General features: G+C 35.5%; 2 protein-coding genes across 5 annotated transcripts in view; one reads left to right on the forward strand and one right to left on the reverse strand.

The window, feature by feature from the left end:
* The window catches only part of LOC144966500 (uncharacterized), a 51,860-nt gene extending 39,101 nt beyond the window's left edge, over nt 1–12,759 (reverse strand). Inside the window, exon 1 of one of the 3 annotated variants that reach the window (XM_078903112.1) lies at nt 12,055–12,759. The gene's annotated coding sequence lies outside the window, so the exon portion shown is untranslated. Of the gene's footprint in view, nt 1–842; nt 1,108–12,054 lie in introns of those variants that run through there. The other 2 variants (XM_078903115.1, XM_078903116.1) reach the window with 2 other exon arrangements.
* A 1,892-nt stretch (nt 12,760–14,651) lies between these two features.
* LOC144966502 (uncharacterized) overlaps nt 14,652–17,500 on the forward strand; it is a 19,805-nt gene continuing 16,956 nt past the window's right edge. For both annotated transcript variants that reach the window (XM_078903118.1, XM_078903117.1), the window contains exons 1-2: nt 14,652–14,772; nt 15,279–16,008. In XM_078903118.1, the coding sequence (XP_078759244.1) occupies nt 15,832–16,008 (177 nt within the window). In that variant the 5' untranslated portion in view covers nt 14,652–14,772; nt 15,279–15,831. The remainder of the gene's footprint in view (nt 14,773–15,278; nt 16,009–17,500) is intronic.

Consider the following 17,500-nt stretch of genomic DNA (forward strand, 5'->3'; position numbering starts at 1 on the left):
GAGCTAAGGCGATGTGACTTGCTCAAGGTCACACAGCGCAGCGGCGGGTGATCGAACTCATACCTTTCGGGTACGAAGCAAAGACCGTACCGGTGAGCCACGCTGCCTCCATAGCAGGTTTGAGAGTATTTGCTAAGATGAGGGTCATTTAAATAGATGGATATTTGAAGGACGAGTATAATGACCAAATTTTAAAATTCGTGTCTTTTCAGAACGAAAATTAACTGGTTAATCAACCTTTATTTGCACCAGTAGTCTACGGTGTCGGTGAAACAGCGCCTGGTGAAACATTCGTTCATGTCTCGTTGTGTAACATGAGCAAGCGATGTTCTGCGTGGTCAGTGATTGGATGCGTGACAAACTATTGGGAAATTGCATTTTCTCCTTGTTGGAACGAATGTAATGATATGAAGCGTATTGAGAATGGTAATTCGTGAAAGAAAGTCGGTACTTTTTATTCTTCATGCTGGCTAGAACTTTTTTTACAGATCGTGTGATCAGAATATATAAAAGTCAATACTTGATCAGATTTCTAATGTTTTTCTCCTCTGGATACATTTTTATGCTCGTCGGAGAAGTATTTTATAAGGACGTCCGCCACTGATCCGATAGTTTAGAACCAGTTACTAAGTTACTATGCGTCATTACGAGGGAAGTGACGTCACGACTGTTGAAGCCTATTAGTAACAGACAAAGCCGGAAATTATATACAATTTAAAAAAAAATAATTCCAAAAAAAAAAAAATAAAAAAAAAATACCTGCCTCGACTGGGGACCGATCCTCAGACCTCCTGATCACAGCTTTCTTTTTTTACTTTCAAAAATAAAAACAAAATGCCTACCGTTATTCTTGTCCTTGTACAATATCCTGATACACAAAGAAAACAACCCTGAAACAAGTCATCAAGACAGCGTAAAATTTAGCGCACCAGCTTCCCGACCAGAATCGATAAAGTCGAAAATCTTGTCAACTCAGATTATTCTGTCGCTTATATGACCTTAATGTGTTGCAAGCGCCGTAAAACCATTAAAAACAAACAAAACAAATCAGATTATTCTTTTTTCACCCCGAATTGTTCAGCTATCATTGAATGAATAACCAAGTCTAACCAGATCTAGTGAAATCAAAGGCGACGTAGAAAAGTGCTAGTAATCGAATATTTTATGTTAACACAGATCTAGCCATCATTTGTGGTACTCTGAAACAACACGTATTTAAGATATTGGCCAGAAACTCGTCCTATATCCATCGATTAAAATGATCTTCTTCTTGGCAAAAACTCTCAAACCTGGGACTTCAAATAAACGAAGTGCCCGATTTGAAAATTTTTGCCAAGACGAAGGTCATTTTAATCGATCGATATTTGAAAGACGAGTTTTCTGGCCAAAATTTGAAATACGTGTATTTCTTTCAGAGAACAACATAAAAGACATTGAGATTCTGGTCCAAACCTCTGTATAATAATATTATGTGAACACAACGCTATATTATTGACTGACAATAAATGCATGCATGTAGGTTTTGACATAGTCATGTACGGCAAACTAAATGCATTAGTAAATTACTGTACCGATACGTTACAGGGGTAGCCGATTTCCTATCTAGATACCTTTCCTTTCCACCTCGGGAACAGAATTAACGTTTCTATAACTGAACAATAGGGTCAACTATGTGTGTAGGGGGGAGGAAGAGGGGGGGGGGGGAGGGGACGCAGGGTGTGAAAGAAATGGATTTGTGAACTTCGCAAACAAAGGCTGTTATTTCAGTGTCCAATAACAAATGGACCAATGGTAGGACGGAATGAAGAACAAATTGGCGACAGCAATTTCTATTCGAATAATTTCTCTTTATTTCTTCAAATGAGAATTAAGTTTTAATCATAATTTCTCCATTTTTGTGTGGTTGCAATAGACCGAGCCGTGTTTATTTATGTGACACTCGCCCTCTGATCTTGTTGCAGAAGGCGCAACGTTGAGTCCTAAGAAAGTCCGCTTTGGCCATTTTCTCTCACCTTACTCAGGTGAAATTTAACTGGCAGATAGCATCGTTGTCTCTGTCGAAAATAATTGTAAAATCGCTTGCTGGCGTCATGGTAAATGTTGTTGTTGGCTGTGGGTCCCTTGCAAAGCGCTTTGAGCACATAATTTCGTGAATAGTGTCCTGTATGAAAGCTGAAAAGTTTTATTTAGCCATGTTAATCCAATGTGAAGTGCCGGCTTCCGGCTAGATCCTCAATGCAAAAGCTGTTACACTACAACACTATTGATAGAAACGTTCGGATATGTTGTGAGTTTTGAGTAAAGCCGAAAAGATGTTGAACGGAAGATTTCTTTTTATACGCATCTCAAAATTAAAGTTTTGGAGAGATGTGGCAATGCTCGACACAGAGCCATTCAACTCAATAAAAACTTTCATTAAAAAAAAATCAAAATTGTAAAAATCAAAATAATCTATCAAATCACAAATGATGTAATAAAAAGATGATGGGGTAGAGTTTGATAACGATTCAATGAATGTCAAAACAACGGAAGATATTTTAAGTACAGCAAATAAGTGGTCGAATTATACTTGAAAGATCGTGGACAAGTTGATTACTGGTCCATGCAATGATCTTAATTGATAAAAGAGGAATATAAGAAATATATCAACTTAGTATCGCTCATATTGTAGTAAGAAACTAGAAAAAAAAACAAAAGTTGATATGGCAAATCAATAATAGTAATCTTGTAGGCTAAATCTATTGCAGTAATGAAAGGGGGGAGGGGGGGGGGTGGAGTCTTTTGATTTGTTGTGGTAGGGAGCTAAGATCTGCAGCACCATCTATGTCTCTATTTTGTTTCTTTTCGTCCGTATCTACCGTAGCAAGGGTCCTTAGTTGGGAGTAAGACAGCCAAATATATCAAGGGGGCGTGTGTGGAGGGGGAGGGGGTTGGGGAAGGTGACATTTCTTTCCTTTAAATCATATCTCTGTTATTTACCGTTTTACATTACTTATATATTTTAAAGCATTTGAATTTATCCCTCATAGGAAAATCTTGTGTTTGTGTTGGGTGGGACTTTTAGCTGGTCTAATTCTTAGCACGTTGATAGATTGCTCTTGGATCGACCTCTTGTTGTTGCTGTTGCTCTTTCTAATCCGGAAACCTTTTAGTTTGCTTGAGTATTTCCAATTCATTGCATTAGTGCGTGGCGATCTTTTTAGGTTGTTCCGTTGTGCTGTAGAGAGTGTATTCTGTATTTGGCTATAAAAGGGAGAAGATGTTGTCTGAGGACTTGGGGATTGCTGCAGTTGGAAAGTAAGGGGTAAGTTGTTTCATGAGGGTTGTCACATAATGGATACACAGGAGGTTGTTATGTTGAATCTATTTAGATGCTGTGTTTGGAGTTGGAGGCGAAAAATTGCAGTATGTCTTTTTGGAACCTATGTCTCTTCATATATTAAACGAGTCATTTTGAAAAACTCTTTCTTGAGTGCTTTTGAGAGTATATTCACATTCTTTATGCCATCCTTTCATTTTTCTTTTAAAAAGACTTTAAAGTGTCGTAAGTGTTTTAAAAAAAACAAAAAAAAAAAAAACAAACAAACAACAAAAAACAAAAAAAAAGCACTAGATAATTTAGTGCACAATAACAAAACGTCAGTGATATCAGTCAGGAAACTTTTACTTTAGATTATGAAGCACCCTTTTCCTCACTCCTCAACTTATCAAAAATCCTCATGAGACTCCTTGAAGCTCATCGCCTTATCAACAATGTAGGAATAATTGTTATCGAAGGTATTTAGCACAACAAGATATCAAATTGAAAAATTAGAGAGCAGGCACTGGTGTAAGATAAAAATCTGATAAAGTTTGTATGAAACAGTGCCAGACAAAGCAAGAAGGAAAAAAGAAATCATTATTCCTAGATCCCCAGTCGAGGATGACTTTTTGAGATTTATTTGGGGGGGGGGGGGAGGTATTTTTCATTCTAGATTTGTTGTCTGGCACTCTTTCATAAACACTTTTTCAAATTTTATCTCGTACCGCTAGAGAAGCATAAATTCCTGCTTCATGAGTCTATGGGTTTAGAGGCAGACTCCATTGTTGCCTTCATTATAAACAGAATCTTATATTTTTAATGATTTAAATTTAAATTTATATTTCTGTGCCTCGGTTTCTAATAGTATTAAAAGTATAGAACGGTGGAAAAAAAATTATGATTTTAATTATTGAGTTTGTATAAGGGTTCTCAGTAATGCATTTGTTACTGAATAATACGGACTAAGTTTAATGATGTAAACTCGGTTTAAATCGAAATATTGACAACACACACATGCATACACACACACACACACACACACATATATATATATATATATACATATATATATATATATATATATATATATATATATAAACAAAAATCATGATGACATAATAGTGCTCAACTTTTTGATAAAAGTAGCTATCTATAAAATATTTCAAGTATAATTTTCATCGACTGTTACAGTGAATGTTGTTTCGAGCATTCGCTTTCTTCAGGAAGTTAAAGAGAAAGTATATTGTTTTGGGGTTTTTTCTTCCGGTATCATACGTTATCGGCTTCGCGGTTATGGTGGTTCATAATTTCATAAAAGGTGTTTGCTTCTTTGTCTGCATGGAAATGTAAGTTCGTTACTTTTATTGATTGTTGCCATGTTCGGTTTTATGATGATGTAGAATTTTTCATCCTTAACAGAGGTTGCAAATTTTAGAAGAGGGAGAGTACGATTGTACTCCGGAGATGGTTTTCCATGTAATGCTGTGTTGTATGTTGTTTTCTTTGAGGTTCCAAATGTGTTCGCTTAGTGTAGTAGAATGTCGGTTGTGTATGTTTTTGAAGGAAGATTTGTGCAGTTTGTATCTGTTTTGAATGAACACTCTGTGGAGCCTATGTATGTTTCTTGTTTTGATGGGTCTGAGCGTGTAACTGTGGCTTGATAAAATAATGTTTTGTGTCAGACAATACGCTTCAACAGTCATGACGTCACTTCCCTCGTAATGACGTATGGTAACTTAGTAACTGGCTCTAAACTATCGGAACAATGGCGAACGCCCTTATGAAATATTTCTCCGACAAGCATAAAAGCGTATCCAGAGGAGAAAAACATTATAAATATGATCTTGTTTTGACTTTTACACATTCTGATCACAAGGCATAGGAAACGTTCTTGTCAGCATGAAGAATAAAAAGTACCGATTTTCTTTGTTTAGAACCACGATGGCTGCCGTTGCTGGGCGACGTGACATCAGACTATTGAATTCAATTGCCGTTTAGGGGGATCCTGACTTGGAACTTGCAGTTGCATTTTTTTCTGTATGATGTTGTTGGGCTGTTCTGGCTGTGGTAGTTTTCGTTTGTTGGTTCTAGTGCCCATTGGTCAGTACTAACCAACAGATGCTAGCGCCCCTTGGTCAGTACTGACCAATAGCCCTAGTTTATAGTTATAGCCACTTTTTTGTAGTGCGTCTATTATGGGGTTGCTTCGTGCGTTAAATATGTTGTTGTTTGTAGAGCTGTTAGTTGTTTGTAAATGCTTTTTTCGCTGTTTTTTAAGCGCTTAGAGTCTGGTGTCTCGGAGTTATAGCGCTATATCAGTTTTCAGCATTATTATCATTATTATTATTATTATTATTATTATTATTATTATTATTATTATTATTATTATTATTATTATAATTATTATAATTATTATTATTATTATTATTATTATTATTATTATTATTATTATTATTATTATTATTATTATTGTGGGTGGTTGCTATATTTATGGACGTAAATACAATGGGATGTTATTGGGGTTTTTTTAATGGTTGGTAGGTGCCGTTGTTCAAGTTGATGGTTATGTCTAGAAATCGAATGTCTTCCTGTTGGCTTCAATGATAATTTTAAGATTTAAGAGAGAGAGAGAGAGAGAGAGAGAGAGAGAGAGAGAGAGAGAGAGAGAGAGAGAGAGAGAGAGAGAGAGAGAGAGATGTAGATATTATGAGTAATCGAACCATTTTAACCTATCAATCAAATGAAGACCTAATTACAGGTAGATAACTCTGACATTACCATAAACACCATTCGACAAGGGATTATTTCCCTTTACAGAACTGCCCTAAATACTTGGGTTGCTGGGCTCGGTGACGAGGAGGATTTAGACCAGACAGCAGGTGTCACTAGCAACTAGAGAAATAACTGGTATAAATTTTAATCCCTCACTATAGTCTCGTATCAAGACTATTTTCTTACAAAAGTTTCTTCCAAAGCTTGCGCGACACTGTGATCTATTTTCGTGCGGCTATGTGGTCGCCTTCGGACCGGAAGTCCAGGCTTCGGGTCCTGCTCCGAGCGGTGCATTGTTGTCCTCATAAAACGCTCTTTATTCACATCCTTTCACCTAAATTGTGTGTAGAATTGGATAAATTAAAAATAATAAAATTACGCCCTTCCTCCACGACATCATAAGATATTGTTGCCTAGACATTCCACGGGGGATTATAGATAATTTATCAAACAAGATGTCTGATGTCAACAGGAATCACCCATGTTGTCCTAAATTAGCAAATTGGGGATTAACCCGGGACCTTCCGGTCACAGTGCAATGCCTTAACCGCTCGGCCACTTCGCCTCTCTGTCATTTTAATCTATTTGAGGTATTTTGTTTGCACGATGATGTGTACTTATATTATTAGAATTGTCTCTGTCAGAAAAAAAAATGTAATAAAGCCTAACACGAGTCATGGCTCGTCCATGTTAAGTGTTTCTGTTATGAAATGCTTTGAGCACGTTATGGATATCACGCTATATAAAAAAAAGCTCACGGGGTATCCCCCCCCCCCCCCCGAAAACCACTCTATATTGTTGAGTACAAGCAACCAATGTGTAAGCTGTTAAGTAAAATAAATGGTAGCATCTCTGTTAAGATCACAACAAATATATTTTTATAAATTCCGATTGTCATCACATTGAATTCCATTTAGCATTCATCAACAATGTCTTCTTTGGCCTCTGGTGTTATTGATGACGTAGTACGCAAAAAATATTATTGCACTTATTTGCAGGTCTGATAACCCACTTTCTTATGGGCTCATTGTGTTGTTAATGGAATCTCAAAAAATGACGCAAAATAGTGTCCATTACAACAATGTTAGGCTAGGCCCACATGTGGGTTCGGATGTCAGACCCACATATATGTACACGTCGAGTGCACCATTAAAATATAAAAGTTTGTAACTTAAAATTAGTTTTGTCCGTTTCAGTCTCTGCGTCGATTTGTTAGGCTTTATATCATAGTGTAATCATTAAAGTTTACATAAGCCAAAAGACCTTGAATGCCCTGCAGAATATATTGTGCAGATATACATATTATATTATTATGTCAATTGTCATTACAAACAAAAGAATATGTCAAATTGATGCATGGATAATATAAGTACACACCATCGTGCATACAGATTACCTCAAATGGGCTTAAATGACACGGGACCTGCATCAGAAACGAAAGAAGACATTGATGAATACCGTACGCAAATTCAAGGTGGTGAAAACGGGGGTTGATGATAATAGTATTCGTAATCTTAACAAATATTCTATGATTTTATATTCACTAGCATACACATTGGCTATTTAAAGCTCAGCGATAAAGAGTGATTTTAGAAAAGAAGTTCAGTCGATTTTACCACATTTTACATTTTGAGATTTTCTTCCATTAAGTAAATTTGAAAAGCAAACTTTATTTCAGCAAATGACACAATTTTTCCTTAACCTGATGGAAAACCACTAATCGATTTATGTTGGAATGCAGTTCAGTCAATGAATGCTTATCTTATCTGACTGGAAAAACGATGACAAATCATTTAACCTACATATTTACACAAGTACACAAGAACTTATATGCGAACAAAAAATGAAACTAGTTGTTTCGAGCCGTAAGGCCCAGTTAATCATTATCCCTCCCTGATTATGTAATGTTGGACGAATATAGAAATTGCGTGCTACTCTTTGTATGGAACACTTGTCTATCACCAAGTGATTTCCTCCATATCAAACACCAATTCCCTGCTGAGTGGACAGAGGGGTGAGAAAAAGAAGGTAAGCATCAGTAAGAGAGGCTCTTTGGCATGGTACGAGTGTCCAGGTCTCAAGTGAGTAAAGAGCTACTCGACTATGCATAAAGATATGTAGAATAAGGCCCCAGAATTTACTAGTTACTTTAAATGAAAAACAATTAACGATTTGTTTAAGATGAAATAAAAAGAAAGATGAAATTTGATTAAATGAGATGAATAATGATTATGGCAGTTACAAATAGAAATGTGAATATATTGCGTAACTTATGATGATATAATATCAGGTTTGTAAGGTTATACGTTTCCAGGCAGTTGAAAGGGATGGTTTATTTATTCCTCCGACGGCGGGCTCAGGTTTGTAAGGTTCCACTTCCAGGCAGTTGGGAAGGGATCAATTATTTATTTCTTCGACAGCGGGCTCAGGTTTGATCCTTGATTTGTTGAAGATTGCACTATCAAAGGTAAAAGCTCCGGTGTCTTGATAGTGGAGCTAAAATATCCACAACGTACCAAAAGATAAAAATCTTCAAATATATCAATGTATGAGGAATGGAGCGGCTGGCCGTCCGGCATAGATTGTAGAGAGAAGTGAGTGTAGAATGTTAGACCTATCAGCGTTTATAATAAGTGGCTACGTGACAGAATGTAGAACGAAAAGTATTCACTAATTAGAAATTAATTCTAGGGAAGGCTATTAAAGGAAAGATGATCTAATATTAGAAGGTGACGTTTTTCTAAGCCTACCGAAATATAACTGGAGTGAGATGAATTCAGTTCTTAATAAAATAAAAATTTAATAAGATAATTGTGAACAACCTTTACTGTGACAACGAGTATCCCATGTCAGCAAACTAAGCTGTACGGGCGTTGTGAAAGATAACGACTTTCCTTCACCAACTCGCTGGCATTGCCAAATAGTCATACAAATATAAAGACAATATGGGGGTGAAGGCAGAAGACGAGTAGAGACATATCATACAAGCAATGGGTAATTAAAACGTTTACGTTGAATGAAAGTCGAACTCTGGATTCGACTCACACGGCGCCATCCGTCTGGCCATATTATGAGTGATGCTCTTTGCAATTCGTTATCTAGTATTCTAATTTTAACAAGTGGCTTCGTACTTAATGTCGATCATGTACATCTACTCTCACAACTACCTTAGTGTCAGAACGAGGCCATCAAACGAACCTCGATGATTCAGCCATGACGGTATACGTGTAAGTAAAATGCTCACCCGTTCTGCTTGCCAGATCGATCGTACCAACAAACAAAACTGTACCGTATAACTTTAAACGTTTATTGTATGATTCAGGGAAAACTACTCACCCAATAACTAGAAAAATAATAAAGAACAGAGGAACCCCAACTTCAATTATTCTATATATAGCATTATTTGTATTATATATATATATATATATATATATATATATATACTTCAATTATTCTATATATAGCATTATTTGTATTATATATATATATATATATATATATATATATATATATACTTCAATTATTCTATATATAGCATTATTTGTATTTATATATATATATATATATATATATATATATATATATATATATATATATATATATACTTCAATTATTCTATATATAGCATTATTTGTATTATATATATATATATATATATATATATATATATATATATATATATATATATATATATATATACTTCCTGATGAGAGCAACGCTCGATAACAACGTTGTAGAAGTCAAACTATCTTAATTATATTTTAAATGTTTATAAATAGCTCCTTTTATACTAAAGTTGAGCACTATTATTTCATGGTTTTTGTTTTATAATTTATATATATATATATATATATATATATATATATATATATATATATATATATATGTGTGTGTGTGTGTGTGTGTGTGTGTGTGTGTGTGTGTGCATATATGTAAACGTCGATGGCATTCCAACCAAACATTAACTTCTAGATTGAGATATTGGAAAAGCTTCGGTAATGGGTGAGTACCCATTTTCTCCTTTGTTCCATCACAGACAGGTTCATATCTTTTCTTACATTTCTAAAATATCTTTAGTATTTTTCTGTAGATCCAACTCTTCGCTCCTTCCATAATGAATAAAATCGGTTACCTTATATTTTTTATATTTGTAATACATTTTAACACAAAGGTCAGGGGGTATTGTTTTCATTTACCCATCCTAAACGTTAAAATATGCTTTGAAACTATTGATTTGATCATGTAGTAAAAGTACTACTTTTTTTTTCGATGAGTAATTGTGCTGTGATCAGCAATGAATCATATTGTCATATCTTGTAATTCCTAACGGTGTAATCAAGAACTGATTGCCACGTAATAACATATCGATTTGACAAGTGATTTGTTTTCTGTGCTAGAGAAACTGGGGTATTACGTAAAGGAGATGCGTTTAATATCGTAATCTATTTATTCCTACGTACACATTCAAACGTGATATAGTTAAGCTTGGTTTGTGACCAGACACTCAACAATTTTGGTCCCAGTCTGTATAATCGTATATTTATTATCGCCTATTTTGTCCCAGACATGAATGTGTTTTTAAAATATTTTTTTTTAACCTCAGGAATGAGATACCCCAATGTTTGTCGTCACTTTGCCAGATTAGATTTTTCTCCATCTTTTAAATACGACAATAAACAGGTACAGGGATATTGACCTTAATAAAAAATTTTATTTAAAAGAAAGAAAAAAATACAAAACATTATAATGAATAAATAAATAATTTAAAAAATATATAAGTTTTAAAAAAAATATTTTAAAATCTTTATTTTATATGACTTAATAACCCTGGTACACTCATGAATGTGTTTTTGGTTACAAGAAATTATAGAGTGTGATAGAACAAAAGGGACACCGCTCTTCAGACGTCAATCAAAAACAGTTCAAATGGTAAAAATCTGGATTTAACTAGAAATATTACCGCTTTAATTGTTTTTGATGATGGCTGAAGAAGTCGTTTGATCCCAAACTTTCAGTATAATGCGGCTATGTGGTCTAGTGGTATGATACTCATTTTCGGATTGGAAGGTCCTGGGTTCGAGCCTCGCGCTCGGCGCATAGTTGAGTCCTTGGAAAAGGCTCTTTACTCACATTCTCTCACCGTACTCAGATGTAAAATGAGTACCTGGCCGTTAACAGCATTGTCTTTGTCCGAAAAATTGTAATATCGCCAAACAGGCATCATGTCCCGTCCTACATGTTAAATGTTGTTGTTGACCAGGGACCCCTTGTAAAGCGCTTTGAGCACATTTAGTGGATATTGCACTATATAAAAGCTCAATCTCTCTTCTATAAGATTCTTTATTTTGCATATAAATCCATGAACGAAATTTCCCCTCCTTACATCCAAGACCTAACATTTCCATATAATAATATACCAGTTCGAGCATTGAGATCTACTGACTCTTTATTGCAAATAATTGTTTTTAACAAATTTAACTGCAAATCTTTTTGTTTGAGTGCCCCTCTGTTATAATGGAATAGCATGAGTTTTAAAACGAGATCCAGTCCCTCATTTGAAATTTTTTAAAAGAATCTGAAACAGAACTCTTTCCCCCCGTGTCTTTTAGTCCGTTGTATGCATGGTATTTTAATTTGTGCATTGTTTAACTATTGATTGTCGCTGTCATCATATTTATTTATTTATTTATTTATTTTTTTTTTCATTGCGCCCAAGTGTGCGCGGTATAGGGAATGAGATTAGCGGAGAAGTAGCGTCCCTTGTTTGGACGTCACCTATAGTCTGTGACGTCACCGGCGGAAAGTTATTAGAGAGAGAACGTCATGTTGGTTATGCGCATGCGTCTCTCGTCCTCGCTTCCGAAGTACATTTTGGCACAGCCTCAAATAAACAAGTCATGACGATACACAAGTTGACACATTCTCGTCCACATCAAAGTCAAAGCAAAAATACTTTTATATATTTGTCATCAAGTACTCACCCGCCATGTTTACTTTTCGATGATCCTCACAACTTTACAAATCTAAGAGTGTCCAAGAATGCTAAATTTTATCATAAATAATTCTGCAGCTATAAACAGACAGCTGTAATATACAGTAGAAATGCATTAATTCTGTCCACAACACAATTTTAAATCTAATTCTTTAAAAAGCACAAACGATGAAAATTATATTCTTCGAAGATGTCCATCATGTCATCAAAAAAAAAACGCAAACATTTGTGACATGTCGACTCGATCTGGTATTAAGTCCATGTTAATTGGTTAAAGAAAATTGAGTTTTTGAGATTAAGAAATAAAACTCATTGTCCTTAACAAGTTAACTGTCGTGCTCTGGAAAACACGTATTTAAAAATTTGGCCAGAAAACTCGTCCTTCACATATCGATCAAATGACCCTCATCTTGGCAAAAACTCTCAAACCCGGAACCACGCCACATTTTTAAGTACCTGTCTTTACAGAGCACGGTACTTAGCTGATAATGGAGGAACTTATATTATCTCAAATTTTATAAGCTTAGCTTGAATTTCAATTTTAAGCATCTGGTTTACCCGACATGCCGCGTTTTGACAAGATTGGTAACGTGTAAAAACTAATCTGTTATTCCCTATTCATAACATTTGCAAAAAACCAAAACACATCATTATCACAGAGGATGGTGGCCTCTGTATTTCATAGTTCACAGGCAACTAGACGCATAATGATAAGTTAGCTATTTGTTTTAGGGCAAGATAACAACCAGGCTTTGGTCAGTAATGACTTTAGCTTTGTAGTAGATTTACGGAATGTACTGCTGTTATCTTTATTATACTTGCTCTCTTCACTTATTTGCTTATGGGGCAATTAGGGGATTGGGGGGGGGGGGGTACTTAGTTTCTATCTGTATGCTCTTTAGTATATATATAATGAGTTTACAACCCTGCGTCTATAACTTTGGATACGGAAGAGACTTTTCAACAACTAAACTCTCTTTATTTTTCTCTCTTCTACTCCCCCATTCCCATTTTTTCACACACACACACACACACACACACACACACACACACACACAACACACATATACACAACTCTCTCTCTCTCTCTCTCTCTCTCTCTCCCTCTCTCTCTCTCTCTCTCTCTCTCTCTCTCTCTCTCTCGTATAGGTTACTTTAAACAATATTGACTTTAAAATCTAAGGCCTCACTTGAATACACCAAAATGAACAAAATTAAATTCTTGCCATGACAGATTCAAGACATCTTGGACTATTTCTTGTCTACCATATGAAACAATGAATCTATATAATATTTCTCACATGAAAAAAAAATGATTTGCTCTCTTCGGGGCGAATCTTATGGGACATTCGATAAACAGTTTATATCTTATGACGTAGGATTGAAACTGTTCTTTGGTTATAAAATTAATAGTACGCAACGGCCACGTGCTGTTGCTAAATATAACTTGTCGGAAATTCTTCTATAATGTGGCCTGGTCTGTGTAATAGAACTTTAATATAAATTGCTTTAGTTTTAGTTTTCGTAAAAAATTAATTGCTTTTATATGAAACTAGCTGAAGCCCGCCGAAAACCGTAGTCTCAGGTTCACTCCCCACTGGTGTACACTTCACTGAGTCTCAGGTTCACTCCCCACGCTTTGCCTACTTTCCACAACTTTGCCGCATATTGTCGGGTATCGTAAAAAAGTAATCCCCCCCCCCACATTTTTTTATTGCTTTTTTATAAAACCCAGAGTCCCAGGTTCACTCCCCACTGGTGTATACTTCCCTGAATCTCAGGTTCATCCCCCCCCCTTACACACACACACACACACACGCACAAACGCTGCTGCCTACCCATAACTTTGTCGGATATTGCAGGGTGTCGTCGGGTTTCGTAAAAAAGTAATTGCTTTTTATTACGAAACCCGCCGAAACCCAGTCCCAGGTTCACTCCCCACTGGTGTACACTTCTCTGAGTCCCAGATTCACTCCCACAGCTGTCCTCTTCCCATAACTTTGTCAGGTTTCGGGGGAAAAAACCACCGTACTATAGTGCAAAACCACTATTCAGTGTCAGATACTGAATATTGCAAAACCACTATTCAGTATCAGATACTGAATAGTGCAAAATTACTATTCAGTATCAGATACTGAATAGTGCTAGCCTATTTATTAAGTCATTCACCAGTTAACTGTCATAATCTGGAAAAACATGTGTTTAAAACATTTGGCCAGAAATCTCGTCCATCAAATATCGATCGAATTAAATGACCCTCATCTTGGCAAAAATTCTCAATCCTGGGACCTCGAGGGGTCCCAGGTTTGAAAGATTTTGGAAGATGAGTCATTTAAATATATCAATATTTGAAGCACGCGTTTTATGGCCAAAATTTTCAATACATGATTTTTTTCCCAGGGAACGGCAGTTAACTGGTTAACAATGCGGTTACCAACCTGTTTCCCATTTTATGCTTTAATTAATGTTCTTTCAAATGAACGTGATGGTGGCAATAAACAAACTAAAAAAACACCCTTATTATTCAACCCCTCATTAAAATAAATGCCAGATATTAATTTTTGGATATGTGTTGTACATTTTATTGATATGTGTGCGATATTATAGGGGCAGGAAAAGTTCACTTGGATTGTAAAACAAAATAATATAATATGTTCCATTGATGCTGCGTGTATGTTCGCCAGATGAATCGTACCGACACACTAACGTTTGTGTACTCTTCAACGTTTATAGTCTGTTTAATAAGACTCATATGAGAACTAATCACTCAACTGCTGCTCGGAAAACAAAGACCCGAGTGAAGTCATTCATTCTGCAGCACTTACTCTTATACGAGTACTTTTTTTTTTACCTGGATTTTCAAAACGAAATAGGGAATAAACCATTGTGATGTCAGAAACTGGTTCCAACCTCATTGGAAAAATAAAGCCAATTTTCCGGAGGACTCGATACATACTTTGTGTAATCGATCTTCTGGTTTCAGAGTGATGGCATCTTATTTTCTAGTCTAAGTAGCTATAATATGCTGGTCGTCAATAAAGATCATCCATCCTCGCTCTTTTAAATCTCGTAATTCTTTAACTCTCAAACCTGGGACGTGCGAAGTCCCAGGTTTGAGAGTTTTTGCCAAATGAGGGTCATTTTCTATATCGATCTATATTCGAAGGACGAGTTTTCTGGCCAACATTTTAAATAGATACGTTGTTTTTTCAGAACACATGATGTGTTAATGAAGAATGAGCATGGCTTCAATGTGTAAAACATTTATTGTTTTGTTATCACAGCCGCCACATCACTATCGTGTCATTTATACTAACGACGGGACTGTGTTACCCACTGATAGAACTATGTAATTTGATTGTGCCAATGTTAAACTTTATGTTATTATCAAAGGATAAAAATGACAATTGCCGAAGCTGTACAATACAATGTGTATTGAAAGTACTTTATTATGGAAGTAGAATTCGTTGGATAGTTCACTAAATTGCGATATGTTATATGCAATAATCTAGTAATAGGAATACTTAGTTTTTCTCGTTATGGAGCCAGTTTTGTGAATGACTTGTATGCAATCAAAGTTGTTGTTTTTTTCCAAATTATAAGTTAATTGGACTATAATGATTCATTGATTTAGTATTTGATATATTGGTTGATTGGTTTGTTATTTGTTATCATTCGAGTGATTTGCTGATTGATTGATTGATTGATTGATTGATTGATTGATTGATTGATTGATTGGTGGAGATTATCTATCCATCCATTCAAAATGTGGAATATTTACGTGCTTTTCGTGTCGATGCTACTTCAAATGTTCGCGTGTCTGGTCCCGGCCAGTAGTGACCAGTCAGTATTTGATGCTGAAAAGGTGACGGCCATGTTGCAGCGTAGCCTGGAATGCCACAACACTCCTGCTATGGCTGTGACGGTGGTGAAAGAGGGAAAGGTCAGTAAAGCGCTTTGAGCACGTTTAGTGGGTATTTTGCAATATAAAATCTCAATTTATAATATGTGTTCCACCGGCTAAAAACGGTATGTAGGGGTGAAAACGATGTGTATTCATTTTCAGGTCTGATATTTATTGTGGTCTCATTGTTGTTATAGAATACTCTCAAACCAACGCAAAATACGGTCTATTACAACAATGTTAAATCAAGCCCATAATTGCATTTAGTTGTCAGACCTGTAAATATGTACAAGCCTGGTAAAAAGGTCCCTAAAGTTAAATCACTATTTAAAAAGTATACAATTTAATTTATATTTATTCTCTTTAATAAGGAGAACAAAAATAATTGGTTTTTTTTTAAAATTGTAAACAATTAAAATTTTGTAACTCTTGTCATTTTAATTTAACTTTTCAGCATCTTCCAGCACATAGCATAAGAACTAAACCTGACATGCCTATCATTAGGAAAAATCCGTATAATTACGATTTTTCTGCTCCTACTGGGGAGATGCGTTAGTATATTTGATTAAACAAATTTTATTGGAAAGGAAAATTGGTACCGGATCACCTCTCTTAGTGACTTTGAATCATTATATAATTCATTTGGGGCGATGTGAACTTATTTTGCAAGTATGATAAACCAAATTGTTATGATCTCGTTTCTGTAATAAGAATTCTTTCAGCCAAATGCAAAGCATTTCCAATTACAACAATTTTGAAACACGACCAGGAAGCAAAGACCATATCGCTCTACCACGCTGTCCCTCATAAATTTGCTTTCAATGTTAAAACAAGCCCATGGTAATTTTTGGTTACCAGATCTGCAAATATGTGTACCTAACTTTGAAGTCAAATTATAAAATTATAAAGTGACTGCGCATTTTTTCAAAGGAAGCTATGAAGCTTTTAAACATTTCGTGTAAGCAGATCTGACTTAAACTCAATATAGAATATTTTACTTAGGTTTTTTAATCTCTATGTGACAACTGGAGTGTTCAGTCTTGTAACTCTATGTGACAACTGGAGTCTTCAGTCTTGTAACTCTATGTGACAACTGTCGTCTTCAGTCTTGTAACTCTATGTGACAACTGTCGTCTTCAGTCTTGTAACTCTATGTGACAACTGGAGTGTTCAGTCTTGTAACTCTATGTGACAACTGGAGTGTTCAGTCTTGTAACTCTATGTGACAACTGGAGTCTTCAGTCTTGTAACTCTATGTGACAACTGGAGTCTTCAGTCTTGTAACTCTATGTGACAACTGGAGTGTTCAGTCTTGTAACTCTATGTGACAACTGGAGTCTTCAGTCTTGTAACTCTATGTGACAACTGGAGTCTTCAGTCTTGTAACTCTATGTGACAACTGGAGTGTTCAGTCTTGTAACTCTTTGTGACAACTGTCTCAATCTGGTATTTTGTTGGGATGAAGTCATGCTTATATTTTAAAGTATAGAAGGAACTAAACTGACGTCACTCAGATCTTTGTTATTATTTT

Source organism: Berghia stephanieae, chromosome 2 (assembly GCF_034508935.2).
Source record: "Berghia stephanieae isolate SIO BIC M18660-M18661 chromosome 2, UCSD_Bste_1.3, whole genome shotgun sequence".
NCBI classification, from domain to species: Eukaryota; Metazoa; Mollusca; class Gastropoda; order Nudibranchia; family Aeolidiidae; genus Berghia; species Berghia stephanieae.